The 17665-nt window shown below is 48.2% G+C and overlaps 1 protein-coding gene across 1 annotated transcript in view; it reads right to left on the bottom strand.

Moving 5' to 3' along the window:
* COL1A2 (collagen type I alpha 2 chain) overlaps positions 1–17458 on the bottom strand; it is a 39577-nt gene extending 22119 nt beyond the window's left edge. The window contains exons 1-19 of the mRNA XM_086467601.1: positions 17389–17458; positions 15406–15416; positions 14767–14784; positions 14060–14095; positions 12357–12440; positions 10938–10994; positions 8657–8701; positions 8480–8533; positions 8121–8174; positions 7672–7725; positions 7136–7189; positions 6799–6852; positions 5142–5186; positions 4861–4914; positions 4701–4745; positions 2192–2245; positions 606–704; positions 476–520; positions 269–367 (exon numbers count right to left, since the gene is read on the bottom strand). Coding sequence (XP_086323727.1) covers positions 269–367; positions 476–520; positions 606–704; positions 2192–2245; positions 4701–4745; positions 4861–4914; positions 5142–5186; positions 6799–6852; positions 7136–7189; positions 7672–7725; positions 8121–8174; positions 8480–8533; positions 8657–8701; positions 10938–10994; positions 12357–12440; positions 14060–14095; positions 14767–14784; positions 15406–15416; positions 17389–17458 — 1032 coding nt within the window. The remainder of the gene's footprint in view (positions 1–268; positions 368–475; positions 521–605; positions 705–2191; positions 2246–4700; positions 4746–4860; positions 4915–5141; positions 5187–6798; positions 6853–7135; positions 7190–7671; positions 7726–8120; positions 8175–8479; positions 8534–8656; positions 8702–10937; positions 10995–12356; positions 12441–14059; positions 14096–14766; positions 14785–15405; positions 15417–17388) is intronic.
* Positions 17459–17665: the final 207 nt, after the last annotated feature.

The raw sequence follows: 17665 nt of genomic DNA, 5'->3' as shown, positions 1-17665 counted from the left end.
GATTGCGAGACTGCTGCCACATCCCTCCTGGCACTACCAACGTGCACAGAGCTGACAGTCCTTGCACTCAAAGGGAGTGCCAAGTGAATCGCTTCAGCCTCAGCATCTGAAGGGCGCAGTGAGACACAGAAATGAACTGCAATGCCTAGTCCTAGTGGAGGAAGAACAGATGTCTGCCTCAAATACATAAATATATCCAGAGGAAATCTTGTACAACTGCAGACCCCGTGTCCTGTTTTGGAGTCCTGCGATATACGAGGTCACTTACAACAAGTCCTCTGGCACCACTAGGGCCAGCAGGGCCGGGAGGACCAGGAATACCACGGGGACCAGGCAGACCAGGAGCACCAGCAACACCAGGAAGGCCCTGTCCAACAGAGGGGAGAAAAGGTATCATGAGCTCACTGTCTTTTCTGTGGCATTAACTGAATTGGGGTTTTTTAGAGAAAACAAGCGTGAGCATGGCTGTACTTACAGCTGCACCCTTAGCCCCTGGAAGACCATTGGCACCAGGGTTGCCCTGTTAAGAAAGAGGACAATACTGGTTAATTCGGAGTCTCACACGCACCCATCCGACAACAGATAAAGTCTGGCAAGTTACTCACTGGAGGGCCGACAGGACCACTGGAACCGGGAAGTCCAATCTCTCCTCTTGGACCAGCAGGACCAGTAGGACCAACGTTACCAGCAGGTCCGATTTCACCCTGTTTGAGAGAAGGACAGAGCCCTCTATCAGTGTTACGGCAACAGCGGAGCAGACCTCATTAGCCTGACACTAAGAAGACAATTATATGTATGTTCCCAGTCCAGAGGCCAGGAAACCAAGGAGCTGAGAGTTTCTACTGGATTTTAAAGGCACTGAAGCTGGGATGCCTAGCAGGCTCCACCGAAGCTAATGGCTAACAGGAACAACAGACGCTCAGCACGTCTGAGAAGCTACATTATCGCTGAGGATTACACAGAAGGTTGATCCAGAAAATCAGAATGGTTCCAGCCTTAGCTGCAGCCATGTGCCTCCAGCATGGGCCCGAGATGCCTCACGGTGCAGGAGACCTGATTCACCACTACCCTGCACCTCAAGGTGCTGTCAGCGCTGCTGCACCATGCAAAACGATGTCTGATCAGAGTGCTGCAGGATAGGGTTTGCAGCGCAGTAAGTGACAGGGAAAAAGGTTCTTGGTTCTCAGAAGCTTGTATTCACTCAGTCTACTACAAAAAAAACGAATATAGTGACAACTTCTCTTCAGCAGTTCTCTAAGTAGTCAGAGTTCACCCTGGACACGTAGGCAGTCTTCTCTAGAAATTACATGCCTGTAACCACGCTCACATCTGCATCACAGAACTCTTCAGGGTTTCCAAGAGACTTCCTTTTTGACAAGAATAACCAGAATGGGATCTCTATTTTTCCTCATCTTCCCTGAGGTTAATATTAAGAGGTCTGGCAAACAATACTCTATTTTCTCCTACAGATGGATCAAGATGAGCGTTTTGTTTGTGGTGACATGGCATTTCAGTACTTGTGTTAAGGGTGGAAAACGGTATCACACACTACATGTAAGTGTATGCAGCTCTGAGCTTCTTGGCAAATATCAGTGAAATTTGTAAATGCAGAATATGGGATACCTTTGCCCCAAATCCTCTGTCCTTCCTTGGACAAAGTAAAGTTGAAAATAATGAGATTCTTACCCAGGTAAACATGCTGAGATCTGAGCAATAAATAGAATCATCTAAGTTATAGTCTGCAAGAACAAAATTGTACTGCCCTAAACCTGAAAAGTTTAAATGCAATTTCTCCGTTGTAATTTCAGGAACTTAGGCTGGAAGGAGCCTGATACTCCACTGATTCTGTAAAGGGATGTCAACTGCTACTTTGCTTATTTATCACAATCCGTGTCACCCTTGCAAGGTGTATACAACTGCACCACATAGGAAGCAGCAAAAAAAAAAGAGGTTATGTGTCTTCCTGAACCTGCTTAGCCTCAATCTTCAGCTGTGACATAACTGCTGCATTTTACACTAGCATTCATATATGGTGTTCTCCAAATACCGTAGGGATTCATCCTCCTCCTGATCTGTAACTGATAAGAAAGCACTCCCATTTCAGAGAAGGTGGGGGTTTGCTGCCTAGCAATATTAATTACTATACTTCATCTTCACCATCAAATGTAGCAGCAGGAGCAGATGTTCATACCTTAGCACCAGGAGCACCGGGGAAGCCTGGAGGACCAGCAGCACCAATAGGGCCCTAGGAAAGGAAAGGGAAGCAGTTGTGTAAAGGTACGGCGTCACGGCAGACACATCTTGCTTGCTGAAGTAAACAGATCCAAAAAATGCGCATTTACTTAGACATTTCCACACGTTACCATCTCAGAGTATCAGTGGCCCTTTGCAACTCCAAACTGACAGATTTGGCTCCCTACAAACAGTTAAGAGCGAGATCAATGCTGAAAACATTTGCAGTGCAGCTAAAAGACGTGTGAATTAAGCAGCGATTCCGTGAAACCTTGCCCTGAGGGCAAACACCTGAGAAGGAACAAACGGAGGCTGGGCGGAGGCAGGCACCTGCCAGGCAAGAGCTGGGGGAGCACTGCGTCCTGCCAAGGCACGGCTTGGGTGGCCGCTCCAGTGGGGCCACTGGGCAGGGCTCACTGGGCAGGGCCCACTGGGCAGGGCTCACTGGGCAGGGCTCACTGGGCAGGGCTTCACCCCAGCAGCCCTTCCAGACCACCGGGCACACGCAAGAGCTGATGGCAGCACTCGCCCGTCCTCACGCAGCAGGAGGGGGCTGGCAAGATCTCTGCGCCTCTTTGCAAGCCAGCGCTCGGCAGGACCACGCTGGGGTCCGTCAGGAAGCCCCAGAAAAGGCGTCAGGCCGAGGGCAGGAGCTAACTCGCAGGCGAACGGATCAGAAATGTCCATGCGTCCCCTGGGTGCACACTTGGAGGCAGTGAACACTGCAGCCCCGGTGCCCTTTCATTAAACTGCCCTTTTTTTATGTCAAGAGGCCGTGGCACATCAGCTTGACGAGGGCCTCCTGCTGCTTCCACTGTCTGGCTATTGCTGTGAGATCTGCAACAGGACGAGCTTCCTAACGCCCAGCACCCAGGCACCCCGAGGGAAGACACAGAATTCACAGCCCCTGCTATTCTTTAATGCATGCAAATGAAAAGGGGTACTTTTTCTTCAATTCTTAATGAAATATCCAACTCCTTCATAGCTATTGGGGATTGAGATCTACTTTTTTTTTTGTGGGCTAACGTCTTCCAGTTGTAAACGCTTATTATAAAACTGCCTCACAGATCCAAGGGAATAGAACGGGTCAGCTGGTATAGCAAAGAGGAGCTGGCTTCCCACATGCTGTAACCTCCCGTATTTGCCATAAACTGGGCACCTGGAATTCTCACTGGTTTTGCACGAGCAAAGAAAAGAAGACCAAATGCCCTTTAAGATATGTATGAAAAGAAAAACGTCCTGAGTTTCCATTGCAGTGACCCTTTTTACATTTTAAATTCCCTGTGGCAAGAAGGATTATTTCTGTTTTAGTTTTAGAAAAAAAGAGTGTTAGTGCCATGCAGAATGTTTACAGCACCATAACCTAAGTAGGTGTAAAATAACTCCAGCCTGGCACAGCCACCGGGCCCCAACGCGGCTCGCTGCCGCTGCCCAGGCAGAGTAACACCTCCACCGTCAGCAGCTCCAGATTTGTCTGCAGTAACTCAATTGCCTTCAAGACAGGTAAAATGTTTTGGTCCTACTACAGCATATAACATCAGATCTTAGCTAGAAGGTCTCTATTTGCCTGCAATTTAAGTGCCCAATCACATCGATTTTTTAAATACCCCATATGGGAGGACTGGAGGGCTATGCCCACATTCTGCTCTGCCAAAGCATGCCAGGGACCGGGAGTATTAAAGTCAGCTTTAGCAAAGTTAACAGAACCATGTGCAGCTTCATCAGTGACTCCAATTTTGAAGGCAGAAAGGAAAAGCTATCCTGGGCTGTTCCTGAATTTCTGACACCTTCTAAACTATACCTTTGTGCACACATTTATGTCACTGAAATAAATGAGGTTTACTGAACGCGCTGGTGTGCTCTGACCACAACAACCCCTTTTACCCAGACAAATGTGCATTGGCTCAGCACTTATCAGAATAGTTGGTGTTTACCAGTCAGATCAGGACAGCTGGATCTTACTGGCTGCTCACACTAGCTCACATAGCTCAGGTTATCAGAGGCCAATGACAGAGGTTAACGCTGCAGGTGCACTGCTGTGTCCTGGAGCGCATGTAACAGTTTCGGAATGTACATAAGGACAGCGATCTGCAACACGTGCATGGTATGTATCCGTTAAAAGCTGTAAGTTTCTCTAGTTTTGGGATGAGAACTGTTCTGTTAGACTGTTGGAAATGAGAGTTCTGTTCACTGGGCGTTTCCCTACGAACTCACTGGTGCAAATGAGAGAATATTTTGTTCCTTCGCTACAGACATGTTTAATATAAATCCTGAGGCTCTCAGGATATTGTCTGCAAAGGGTTTGTGTTTTAGTAATTCATTTTGTGATGGTCTGATAAGCAACGAAGAACTGTGTTAAAAACATCCACGCAATCAACTTCTCGGAAGCCCAAGAAATCCTCTACACACAGAAAGAGGGACTCAAGGCCTAGGGAACCAGCTTGCCAAAGATCAAGACTGAAACTTACAGCAGGTCCGGTGGGGCCAGCGCTGCCGTCACTTCCACGAGCTCCCTGTGAGGAAAGAACGTGATAAACAGGGTTTGAAAAGAGGTCTGGAGATGAGAGAAAGCCACAGCAGGTGGCCGGTCACTATGACAGACAGACAGACAGACAGGAAGCCACTTACAGCTGGTCCAGGGGCACCTATTCTTCCTCTCTCACCAGGGAGACCACGAGCACCCTGAAAGAAAAATTAAATGAACTCATTTATATCTATTCACTGAACAAAGACGTGTAGATTCTTTTTCTTCTGCTGAGTCTCTGTACAAAGTGTGTTACAGCCAGGTAATTCGTTCTGAACAGTCACACCCCATTAGAGTATCCAGCTGGCTGACAAAACCTGACCAAAATGCTGGCTGAACCACATCTATCAGGTTATCGTTTCCCACAGCAGCAGTAAATACTTACAGGTTGTCCTGGGGTACCATTTTCACCAGGGGCACCAGGCTCTCCCTACGAAAAAGAAAGTTTACAGGTTTCAGTCACTGAAAGGATGCTTCGGGCAGACAGCACACACCTTCTAGAGACCCTCAGCTGCTGGACCCTACTGCCTTTGCCTCCTGTAGCCCCTGCACCCCAGTACACAGGAACAGCCCCTCGAGTCCTGGGAGTGCGGAGGCTGTGACTGCCGCTGCCTACGCTGGAACATGCCCAGCTGGAACCCTCGTAGAAGAGGAGGGCCAGAGCAAGTCACTTCACTTGCCCACCTCGGCTTTCCTTACCCCCTTTATCCTGATATTTACATCAACTACCAACTCAGGTCCCTCAGCAGCTGGTTTTCAGCTAGAGCAGCCGCAGAATGACGCTCTCTTTTGCCCGAGGTCAAGGTGACAAAGGTCCTGTCAAAGGGCTGGAAATAAGGATCCGCCTCAGGCGTTTTTAACTGCAGACCAGTAATGCTGAGACACGAGTGACAGCCACTAAAACATGACTCCTCTCCCTTCTCCACAAGCCTGCAGCTGGTTAACAGTGACAAGAGCCCTTGTCCTAGGGCACCCGTGCCCTGCACACGTCTGAACGCACCCACTCTTCAACGCTGAGGGCGACACCAGATTTTGCCCTCAGCAATGCTGTCAGCACCGTTAGTGACCTCGGTTTATCATGCTCCTGCTTCCCATGCAGTCAGATTAGCGCTCTTACTAACAACTGTTCTTTCCTTTACTTAATTGCTTTATCTGATTTCGATCTCCAACAACAGGACAGAGCGAGTGCTTGCTGTCTCTTTACCAAACTTCTTCTGACGGTTAACAACTTGCCGGGATACTGGAGAACGCTCTGTTACGATTAGTAACTCTATAAACAAGCAGCACTAAGCTCTTACTAATTCTCCCTCTTGCTTGTTTGTATTTGAGCTTTTCACCGTTATATTAACAGTTCTTGAACACAAGTCTTCTGGGAATAAGTCAGAAGCACTAAAACTTCCTACAGCCCAACATTTCAGCAGTGATTTTTAAGACCACTACTATTAGGCACTGAGGTAGAATGGGAGAGGAAGAAACTAAGAAGTTTGCTAGAAACGTTTCTAGCTCATATTTTAAAGCATTTTTTTAAGGATAGTGTTCAAATATGTACTAATCTGAAGAAGGAAAAAAAGGAAAAAGAGTGAAGATCAAATAGCCTTAACTCAGAAGAGCACTGCATCTATCCAAATTTTTAGCAGAAAGCCTTACACTAGGGCATGTGTCTCACGCAGCAGAATTTTGTAGACAAATGAGGTGTTTTCATTTTAGCATGCTTTAAAAAAACCCACCAAAATGCAAAACACAACCCATAGAAAAGCAGAGATAGCAAAATCCATCTCAAATGCTACTGGATAGTCAATCACCAGAGCCAAACTCTGCAGTTCCTACTCACTGAAAGCACTGACTCGACTGAGGGCTCAGGAATAAGGCCCCAGGAATGATTTCTCATGTTAAGGAGCAAGGATTGTCCTACACTGACTTCCACATTACTACAGGAGGGCAACACTTAGTGACAACATGGAAGACTGATTGGAGGGGACTTGACATGCCCTTGGCTAGGAAGAGCTACAAATGCATCCTAAATTTTCAGATTTCATCTTTACCTTGATGCCAGGAGTACCAGGTTGTCCCTTTTGACCATCCAGACCATTGTGTCCCTATATTGAATAGAAAAATAAGTATTAATATATATTTTCCCACAAACGGCTATGCACAAACTCTTAGTCTTGTAAGGTAAATCCTTCTTTACATACAAAATGATTTCCTAATATAATCTTATGATTTTTTTTTTTTAAAAAAAACAGTCTTTCATATCAGGAGATATTAAAAACTTCAAAGAGGTTCATGCACTCTTAACTTTGAGGGGATTTCCAGGGGTTTTCAGTACGCTGAAGTGTTGTCAGTCATAACTATTCAGGGAAAAAGTTTCTATATACTCACCCTAATTCCCTTAAAGCCAGGCAAACCAGGAGTTCCAGGGAAACCACGAGCACCCTGAAAACACACAGAGCATGAATGATTGTCTCATATACCGCAGTTAAAAAGAAAGAAAAATTCTTTTAATAAAATTAAAGAGTAGATTTGGGCCGTGATCATTGACGTGAGGAACACAGTCCGTTCCCCAACGTCCCAGGACCAGACTTGTTCCCAGACAAACAGCAATCAGCAATCCACCCGACTTCCCAGTTCTGACTCTGAGATTTCATGCATTAACCCGTGGCAGCACAGCTTGCCATGCCGAGGCGCCTGCTCACCGGCCCCTGAGTAACGCCTCGCTATGTCGCTTCTGTTACTCATCACACGAGCTTTACGGGGGGCGGGGGGAACACCAAACGAAAACATAACTACGTGATGTCCCTGAAGGTAAGGCTTGAAGTTGGATTAATCCGTTTAGGGAACGTTAGTGGCCTGCTAACGTGGTGCAATTCAGAAATGAGAGACCCGCTTTGCCCTGCATACAGCAGACCGCGACGTACCTGAGGGCCAGCAACACCCCTCTCGCCAGGCCTGCCAGGTTTGCCAGGATGACCCTAAACAAGGCAGTAAAAGTGCACTGAGAAGGAAAGCTCGTTTTACAAAATAACAACAGAAACCATTAAAAAAAAAAAGAAAAGCCATCGGCAAAGTTTCTCTTTTTCAATCAATACAGAGAGCTTGTTAGCTTTCAAGTTTCCTTCTCCCTGTATTCAGGAAGCTAATTGATATATTTGGAGAGGTTTTGAAGTTACCCTTTTTTCCGTACATTTCCAACATACAGCAGCTCTTGTACTGTAAATTAATTATTTCAGGGGTTTATTTATTCTACCCAGTACTATAGAACAATGTAAGAATTACGGCCAATAGAATGATTAGCTTACCAATAACCTAGTGTCAGAGTTGGGTCATAGCCCCAAAAAGAGATGAGAAACATTTAATAACCACTTACATCTTCACCAGCCTTTCCCGGAGGACCAGCGGGACCACGAGGACCCTGGGGACCCTGTTGAAGATAGATTGAGGATTACTTAAAGCATCGCCCTTCAGACGCTTCAGAAGGCTTTTTGCTGGTTTCTGGCTTGAGCCGGGGCATAGCTGGAGCCTGTCTTTGCGCTTTGTGATTCCACCCTGAAGGAGTCTGAACCCGAGTGTTCAGCTCTGCTTCTGCAACGGGATCAAGCAGGAATATCCAATTCCAACATCCAAGGACGTGCACAGGGATAGGGGAAACGGGCCTAAACATCACCAGCCTACTTTGGTGCCCTGTTTCTAACGCTAACAGGGCCTGTATGTGAAACCTGTACTTACTGTTTGGCCAGGTTCACCAGGCTCACCAGGAACGCCTTGAAAACCAGGAGGGCCCTAGAAGAGGAGGGAGACTTTGTTAGTGCTTGAACAAGGTATTTTGTGATAGCAGGTATCTGTGATAGCAGATACCAGCTATTTTGAGGTATCAGTCAGTAGGAGAGACGAGACTGTACTTACGGGGGGTCCAGATGCTCCAGGTGGGCCTCTAGGTCCCATTAATCCCTAGGGGAGAAAAATGACAAAACCGTTAAACAGAATCACCACTATATAAACTCATCTATAACACCAGCTCCTGGTATTTCTAAATACTAAATCAGTGCACAATGTCCAAATCAAGTCAGAGAAAGTTAGAGAGGCCTGCATGAATTTGCACAGGCAGTCCAAGGGCAAACAGACCTAAAGGCACTGAACCAGCACAGAACCCAGTGAGACGACTGGGAACATCCCATCATGGCTGGGAGCCTTGTGATCAGGCTTTGTGATCTATTCTGGCTCGTTAGCAAGTGCACTGGTCCATTCTTCTACGTACCCTCTCCCTGGGCATGAACTCCCAGAGTTTAAAGACAAGGGTGATAACAACACCTTAAGAAAGGCTGGGTTTGGGCCTGTCAATTTTATCATGATTTTCAAGAAGAGATGCTGGAGAAAAGGATCATTAAAACAGTAGGCAGGCAAAAGGGAAAACAAAGGTTTATGAATGGCAGCATTACCTTGAACTGGGAGGTTCACCCATAATTTTGGAAAGAAATCAAACACCTCTTATACATATTGTGTATACATCTATTTCAAATAATGATCAACTTCTATTTAAATGTTTCATTGTTTTCTGGTTTTTATTAAATTCTCTTAATTTCCCCTACAAAATAAGTCACTAAAGTACTCTCCTTGACTGAATTCGGAATTTACACACATCTTGGAAAAAAGGGTCAAAAATCACTTTTTAAAAGGAAATTTCCATAGATTACTGCACTTTAACACTTGTCTTAAGTTTACTAAGCAAGCAAAAACTTTGAACTGAAATTTAATTTAGGCTTCTATTGTCCCAGTGAATGCTTTATGAGATGTTTCAACAGAAATCATTATGGTTTTAATTTGGTTTAAAACTTTCTTGGGCACTCTTTTAGATTTTCTTATTACAAGACTAAAATCATGTGCCAAATTTCAATGGTTTATGTAACTTTCCCATAAGACGTTTTATTAAGGGGAATAAATGCATATTAAATGCAGGCATTTACTTATGGAAGCTAAAGGAATCTTGTGACTATAAAAATATGCAGTAATTCTAGGAAAAATAACTGTTTCTGGACAGTCTGAACCACATGCACTGCATAAGCCCTGTGAATCTCCACAAATTGTATTCCATAATTGTTTTTCCCCTCCTTTTTACCTTCCCAATCTCTCACATTTTCTTTATGAAACTTAAAAATTCCTCACAGTAGGTAGATTCTACTGCTGTTGCTGTCAGATGAACTCTAACCGACTCAAAAATGGAAACTTAGAAATTGTGACACCCCAAATAAATCCTCAGCCACATTTTCTGATTTATTGTCAGAGAGCAGAACTTGATCAAAGCTACTCCTGTTTCCCTACATTTAATATCTAAATAGCTGCCAAAATACTTTCAAAAGTGCATTTAATATTACACTGTTTTCAGGAACAGAAACAAGCACTTGACCCAGAAGAACGCTGGGCAGACTTCACCCTGCTGTTCACCCACCAGACGCGTTGTCTGTGATGTCAGGGGGTCTGGTGAATTCAACCCATGTCCTGCTATCTGTACACTGGAAGTACCTGCTAACATCAGGGAGGGTTAGAAGCTCACGGGGAGAGGCAACAGACTCCTTGAAGGTCCATTTGGACATGGTATAGAGGAACCAATAACGATTCCTCCTCAGAACAGCCTTGTGGTGGCAAGTACTGCCGTTCGGTTGTTGAGAACCAAACGTGGTGGCCAATTCCCCACCAAACCTGTGCAATCCAAGGGTTGTACAGCCATGGGAGAGCAATGGTCACCGGCTGGAGCGGAGATAGTGAGTTACTTCCTAGACCTAGGCCTGCTTTAGAGAGCAGCTTTACAATCGATCTCATTCCTAAAGCACAGTCTTCTGTCTCCACACGGGTGAAGCAGCACTACATCGAAGCACGTCTGTTATCTGACATCTGATTATGAGATTCACTGATTCACACAAGTGTGGTCAACGGTCAGAATTAAAGCACAAGACCCAGTAGTGCTATATTCGACTTAAATACGCAGTCCCAAGACCATACTTGAAGTGCTAAGACTCCATTTCAAACACTTCACACAGTCCTACACCAAAGGATCGGTACACAAGCTGACTCAACATACGATCGAAACACTAATTTTAACACTATGCATTAATACAGCTGGATCAGGCTCAAAGGAAAACAGTACACGTGTTATCTGTGCAAGTTATCAAGTGCTAAATCATATACCTACCATAGGTCCTGGGCCAAAATCAGCTGCTTTAGATGGATCATACTGAGCAGCGAAGTTCTGCAGGAGAAAAGAAGTTTGAAATTAAAATACTAAAAATTTTGCTTTAAAAAGTATTGATAATTACCATTGTACAACTAACTGTCATCCGACTTGCTATGTGGCATGTTAAAGCAGCACGCATAAAACTCATTAGACATGGCCCTGTTACAAATACATCCCTATTCACTTGTTTCCAGAAGGACCCGGTGTTCCCAGGAAGGCCCTTTCACACAACGGCCTCAAACACCCACGCAGCAGCGACAGAGGCACCGCAGCACTGTCAACTGAAAACTAAGAACGTAAACTCAGTGCTCATTTAAAATCAAAAACTCTCTTGAAGTCTTCAAATTGTCCTGCCGGATTTCCAGTGAGGGAAGCCATGCATATTTTTTCACCCCACTGCTGAAGCAAAATTCACGTACCGGCCCTGACGGACGGTCGGGCGAGGTGGGCCCTTGGGCTGCCAAGAGCTCCGAGGAGCACGCAGCCTCGGCAACACCGCACTGGACCGCTGACCTTTGATCAGCCTAAGTGTTGCAGGCAAATCTACATCTAGTTTTGCAGAGTACGTTTTCCCTCGTCACTAAAACGGAAAGAAGTTCCATACAACACCACCAAAAATCCTTTTCTTGCTGGCTTTGTCTTATTAGCATATTAAAATAACAGGAATTAATGAGAGCAGTTTGGGGTTTGCTAATAGGAAAATAAATTATTGCTATTCATACTGAAGACAAGAGAGTATTCTGCCACTAAACTTGATTGACAGGACACTGTCTGTGCCTTCACACTCCCTGCGCACGCCAACGTCAAGCAAGGAGTTAAAGCCAGCGCCGTGCAGAGGACACATGACGGACGCTTCTGCAGAAAGCGGGTGTGCGGCACAGTCCGCTCTGTTCTGCGGCAGGAATACAGGCAGAAATGAAGAATCCTAAAGGAAGATGTTCTAAACTTCTACAGGACTTTTAAACATGGGCTTTTAGCTGAAGGGTAGTCTTCTTCAGCTTATTCCAATGCAGCTGCTGGCTCTTGAACCCAGCCGCCCAGTGCCGTTTCTTTTCCCCACCTGCTGAACAGCCCCGGTTTCATTCACTTCGCTCCTAGCCGTGCACATTATGGCTGTACAAATTTAATGTGAATTAACAGGATTGATTTGCTCCCGTGCGTAAGTCCCTGCTGAATACATAATCCAAATCTGCCACGGAAAATAGAAATCCGAAGGAGAGTTTCATTGGAACTGGGACCATCGAGTTCTTGTGGATCACAAGAGAATGTTTCCTCTACTCTCCCATGCCACATCAGCGTTTTCCCGCAGAGAAGCATTTAGCCTCGGTCAGAAGCACAGATTATCAGATTCAGTAATGGAAAGTTCGGGTGCCTTACTCCGCCAAGACCTGGAGGACCAGGGGGGCCTGGAGGACCTGGTAGACCATCTCCACCATCTCTGCCTGGAGGACCTGGTGGACCCTAGAGTCAAAAACAGGATTACAAAGTGCACATTAGAAGCAGTTAAAGAAACCTCCGAGGTGATCAATTCACTAACAACCAGCACACGCTACAGCAGCGCTATATCTGCAGCTGCAGTACGTGGCCAACCTGAGGAAACAAGCACTTCGCGTTCCCTTGCCACACCTCCTGTCAGGTGTTCACTGTGGCTTCCCAGCTGAGATTTATGGGGGCGATACTGGCTCTATCCTACCAAGTGTAATCTACAAATTGTGAAGTTTCCTCTTAAGCGACCAGATTTTGGACCCGTGAAGCCCAGTGACCCATGGGGACCCACACAGCCTGTCAGGTAGTGAGAGCCTAAAATCTGACCAACTGAGGACTGGCAGAGATCAGCCCTACTGCTATGAACTAATACAGACCCAGAGTAAGCTCAAGGCCAGGTTTTAATCAATCTAGACTATTTGCTGGTATAACCACAAATTCAAGAACAATAAAGCAGTGCTCTTCTACAGATTTTTGATACTGTCACTCAGCTACCACTGTCAGGACTTCTTTTACAACAGCCTGAAATTACACGTGTTCAGCCCAGCAAGACTTGCCCTTATATTCTCTCATCCTCCATGCACAAAGCCGGTCAAGTTTTGCCATCGTGGCAGTGAGGTGAGGTATTTCATTTGGTCTGCATTTTGGACCCAGTTCAGTGCTAGGTGAAATCCATAATAAAAGTCTCCTGGATTTCTAAAGGAGCAGGATTAGGCTCGCTGCCTTCCGGACAAAGCATGCCTCTTGTGTTGTTAAACACATCTAGTTGGGGCAGCCTAAAGCAGATACCCAGCTGACCACAGAGATACACTCTTCCCAACAGTGCACACTACGCTTGTCAGCATATCACAATCTAAGAAACCCTCGCGAGCTGCCCATCAGCACCAGGGCATTCCCATCTCCAGCAGATACCAGACACAGGGTAGCTACAGGCTGCCCGGGCAGGGGTGGGAGTTCCAGGATAGCACTTTGCAAAAAGCAGCCACAACGCAGCAGCGAAGCAGAAAAGCAGGTACTGCCGCAGGAGCGGACACTACAACCGAATCACTCAACCGCCTGCACTGACGGCTCCTTTCCCAGCGCAAAGTCTGCTGGGACTAAGGGGAGGCAGGGGACGAGCGCCCGGCTGCCGAGAACACGGCTGCTTCAAGCCCTCTGTGGAGGCACAGGCAGCGAACGCCCCTCAAAGCCAGCTTGGGCTCGTCGGGTTTGACGCCGAGAGCTTATCCATACAGCACGTCGTTCAAAGACCACATCTTCAGGGATCAACTTTCCCTCCTGCATTTTCAGGCACTACCTCCACTGTGGGCAGCTGGAAAAAAGTTTCTCGCCCCATCCCTTGCCTTGCCGGGCTGCACCCGACCTCAGCCGCCTCTGCTCGGGCACAACGAGCCCAGCGGGGCTGGGGAGGTGCTGCTGGGGCAGGCTGGGGCATCGCCAACTCGGCTTCTTTTCAATGACATTGCACCCGCAAGCTTCTACCGGTGCCTTCATTTCATCTCGCATCAATGCCTAAACTTAGTTTTTTCCTACTGGCCTCCCAACAACTGCTGTTCAGAGATCGCAAACAAAGTAATGTCAATCTAACTCCTTACCCTTTCTCCCTGTGGCCCTTTGTCTCCTCTGGGGCCCTGGTGGAAGAAAATAAAACTTAATGAGTTACCATGGACCTTCTCCAGGACGATACAGGGAAACGGATACCTTAGAAACACTTAGGGTACAGGGAAAAGGGACAGAAGACTGTACATACAGGTCCCATAGCTGTTTTCCACAGACAGCACATTCGTTTTGCACAATAGGCTACTGGAAGTATCACTGTCATTACTACGACAGCTCAAAGTATCGCTGCACAGTCCGCAGAAGTACTTGCAAAGTTGGTTTCAGTCTCTACTGAAGAACTGGCTCTAATTCAACAGGAGTGACTTTTAGAAATAAAATAGAATCTATTCAGCCTTTTAGACCTGTACGGTCACTGCTGGACTGTTTGATTCACGTCAATCTTCCCAAAGCAACTCTGGCTGAACAGGAATGCTACTTTAAAGTAGTTCAGTTCCTGGGAGGCTTAGTTCTGCTCTTGGGTGAAGCAGCCTAAATGCAATACTTTAATTTAGCCTAGTGTTAAGACGTTGCACCCATTCTTCCCTCGTTCCCACTCATCTCAGTGCCCCTGCTGTTCTCAGGGAACGCTGCAGACGATGAATGTAGTCCGCGTTCCCTTCATCCACTATTCAACAACACACCAGTCTGCCTAAGAATGTCTGATATCACCCCCATTCCGCACAAGAAAAACAAAAACGCTTACCTTCCGCCCTGCAGGTGCCTGGAAAAAATAAAGAAGAGAATTAAAACAAGATACAATTTCTCCCACTATTTTAAACGAAAATAATGTACAAACTTAGACCCACCTTCCCACATAACTGCAATTTTTCACAGCGCAGTATATTTAAGCGTAACCTATGGTTTTACACTACTGTGAAGACTTGCAGTTTATCATACAGCACAGATACCTGCAACTACACTAGAACGTTCTGCTGAAGCCTGACAATTTTACAGGTCTCACAGCCTACAAAACTGGCATAAACCAAGTCACACCTGAGTTCTTCCACCATCCTCCCGTGCAACGAAATCTAGATGCTAAGGCTGGCTTTCCAGCAGAGTCGTCTCCAGTCCCAACTGCCAGGTGTAACGTCCCAACACCACTGCCCCGTCACTCTCCCCCCGTGGTCTTTACACCTATGAAGGCAGTCTCTTACAAAGGCCGTCCCACTTCAGACATTGGGGTGGGTACCTCTCCAGGCAGTCCCTCCAGGACTTCATTGGTACCTTTCCATGACCATCTTGGGAATTAATGTTCATAAAGAATATCCCCACAAAACCAGAAGTCTAGCCTGTTAATTGAGGTTGGATGTTAACGTATCAGATAAAAAATAATGATACTGACCTCACTCACATCTGGAAAAAGAAGGGAAAGAAAAAAAAAAGGAGATAATTAGAGTGTGGATTCAGTTATTTTACATTTCAATGCTTTGAAATCAAAATGCAATTTTATCAATTTTCTTAATGCAAGAAGTGTTTTCTTAATGTAATTTCCTACTTTTAAGGTGATCATCTTAAATGGCAAAGACTCACAGGTAAGATTGCTAGGTACTTCAAATTCAAAACAGACTTGCTAACGAAATTAAAACAAGTAGTATGGCTGACACGGTAAAAAGGCATGAATCTATCTGCTCTAAATATGCTTAAACGTATCTCCATGGAAAAAATTGCACATTTTCACATACATGTGCATGCAACGGGTGAATAAATCCAGACAGGCTGACACACCTGAAGGTACTCACTTGTGGAGTAATCTTAAATTTTAATATAAATGGCCCTACCTCACTTTTTATGGGGAGTGGTTCTGCCCAGAGATACCTGTTTCCACAGCTGCCTAATGTAAACGGCATGGTGTGTCACAGAGAATTTCACACCAAACAGGAAAGAACTTTATGTTATTTCCTACTAAGTACGCTCTCGTTAATTAGTCGGAGAGAGTAATTTTCGAAAACAGAACTTCAAGCCATTAAAAACCCACTTCGGCTGAATCTTACCCCGGTAAAAACGTGGCACCCCGCACTTCGACGCCAGCAGTCTGACGCCATTACCGACTGTTTCCCCACCAAGTGTCCCTCCGGCCATGCCCGGCCACGCCAAACCGCGGCCACCCCCGCACCGACCCGCCGCGGGGCCCGGGCCAGCGGGTTCGAACGGTCCCTGCCCCAGGGGACGGCGGCACCGCGGCGGGACCCCCCGCCCGAACCGCTCCGTCTCCTCCGCCTTTGCCCAGGCGCCGCTACCGCTGCCCGCCACCGGCGCGATGGGGGGGGGGGGGATGTCGCCGGGGGGGCGGCCGCGGTGTGTCGGGACAGGCCTCAGCCCCGCCAGAACGGCCCTGGGGCTTCCCCCGGGGCACGGCCACGCTGCCGCCCACCGCCTCGCTGCTGGCGAGGCTTGGCGGGCACCTCCCTGGGGGCTGAGGGGGGCTGTGGGGGGCTGCCCCCCTCCCTCCTCCGCCTCGGAAGGCGGCCGAAGCCCAGGTCTAAGCCGGTCCTGCGGGGGGGGGGGCTCCGGGGGGACCTCACAGGGGGAGGCGCAGAAAGGCTCCGCTTCTCCCCCACTGCAGTGTGTGTGTGGGGAGGGGGAGCTGCCCTTCCCCTCAGCAGGGGCGGGGAACTCCCCAGCGAGAGCCGCGCTGCACCCGCGGGGAGCCCCAGCCCCTTTCCGCACTAGAGCTAACCCATGTCTCTCTCTCCCGCCTCCTACACTCTCTTCCCCTCTCCGGAGACCCCCGGGAGGGCGGGCTCAGCGTGCGGGGAGCCCCTCGGGGGACCCGCGAATACCGCGGCCGCCCCCCCCCCCCGCCGCCCCGCTGGGAGGGCACCCAGCAGCGCGGCGCGCCAGAGCTCCGCCGCCAGGGGGCGCCGCCATACGGGGCGGCCGGGGCTGGGGGGCGGGTGTCCCGCACCTCGGTGCCCCCCGGAAGGAAGGGGTGAGCCCCCGCCGGCCCGCCCGGCTCCCCCCGCTTCGGAAAGGGCGCCCGCAGGCTGACAAAAGCGCGGTCTGGGTCCGGCCGTCACGGCTGTCCGCGGGGGCTCTGCGTTCTCCTTCAGATGCCAGCCCGTTTTTCTGTATTTTGGGGTGTTGTTTTGTTTTGGTTTGTTTTTTTTTTGGGGGGGTGTCCCGTTGACCTTTTGCCATCCTTTTCTATTTCTGAGGGAAAAAAAGACGCTAGGTTCTGGCCCGGGACGGGGGTGGCAGTTGCGTGAGCCGGTCTGTGTCGCCTGGGAGGCTGCAGCCCCCCGTCCGCGGGGAAGACGCCTGGGTGGAGAGTCGTCCGGCCACCCCCTGCCACCACCCCCGCCACGAAGGAGCCGAAAGCACTTACGTTGGCCTGTCGCTAGGTATGACGTTACTGCGAGCAGCAACGCAATCCGTGTATCCACAAAGCTGAGCATGTCTAGGCGGCGCAAGACATGCAGACTCCTTGTGGCGCGGGGTGCCCGGTCGGTGGTTCGCGATCACCCGCGGGGCGCAGGCATACAGTCCTGAGGAGGAGGAGGAGGAGGAGGAAGAACCCCGGCCCTTCACACCGACCTGCTGCCCGGGACGCTAAATGACCCGCGCCCCGCTCCGCCCCATTTATACCGCAGGAGGGTCCCGCG

The sequence above is a fragment of the Leptosomus discolor genome, chromosome 7, assembly GCF_034619465.1.
Source record: "Leptosomus discolor isolate bLepDis1 chromosome 7, bLepDis1.hap2, whole genome shotgun sequence".
Lineage (NCBI taxonomy): Eukaryota > Metazoa > Chordata > Aves > Leptosomiformes > Leptosomidae > Leptosomus > Leptosomus discolor.
This window is presented reverse-complemented; position numbering and strand designations above follow the sequence as displayed.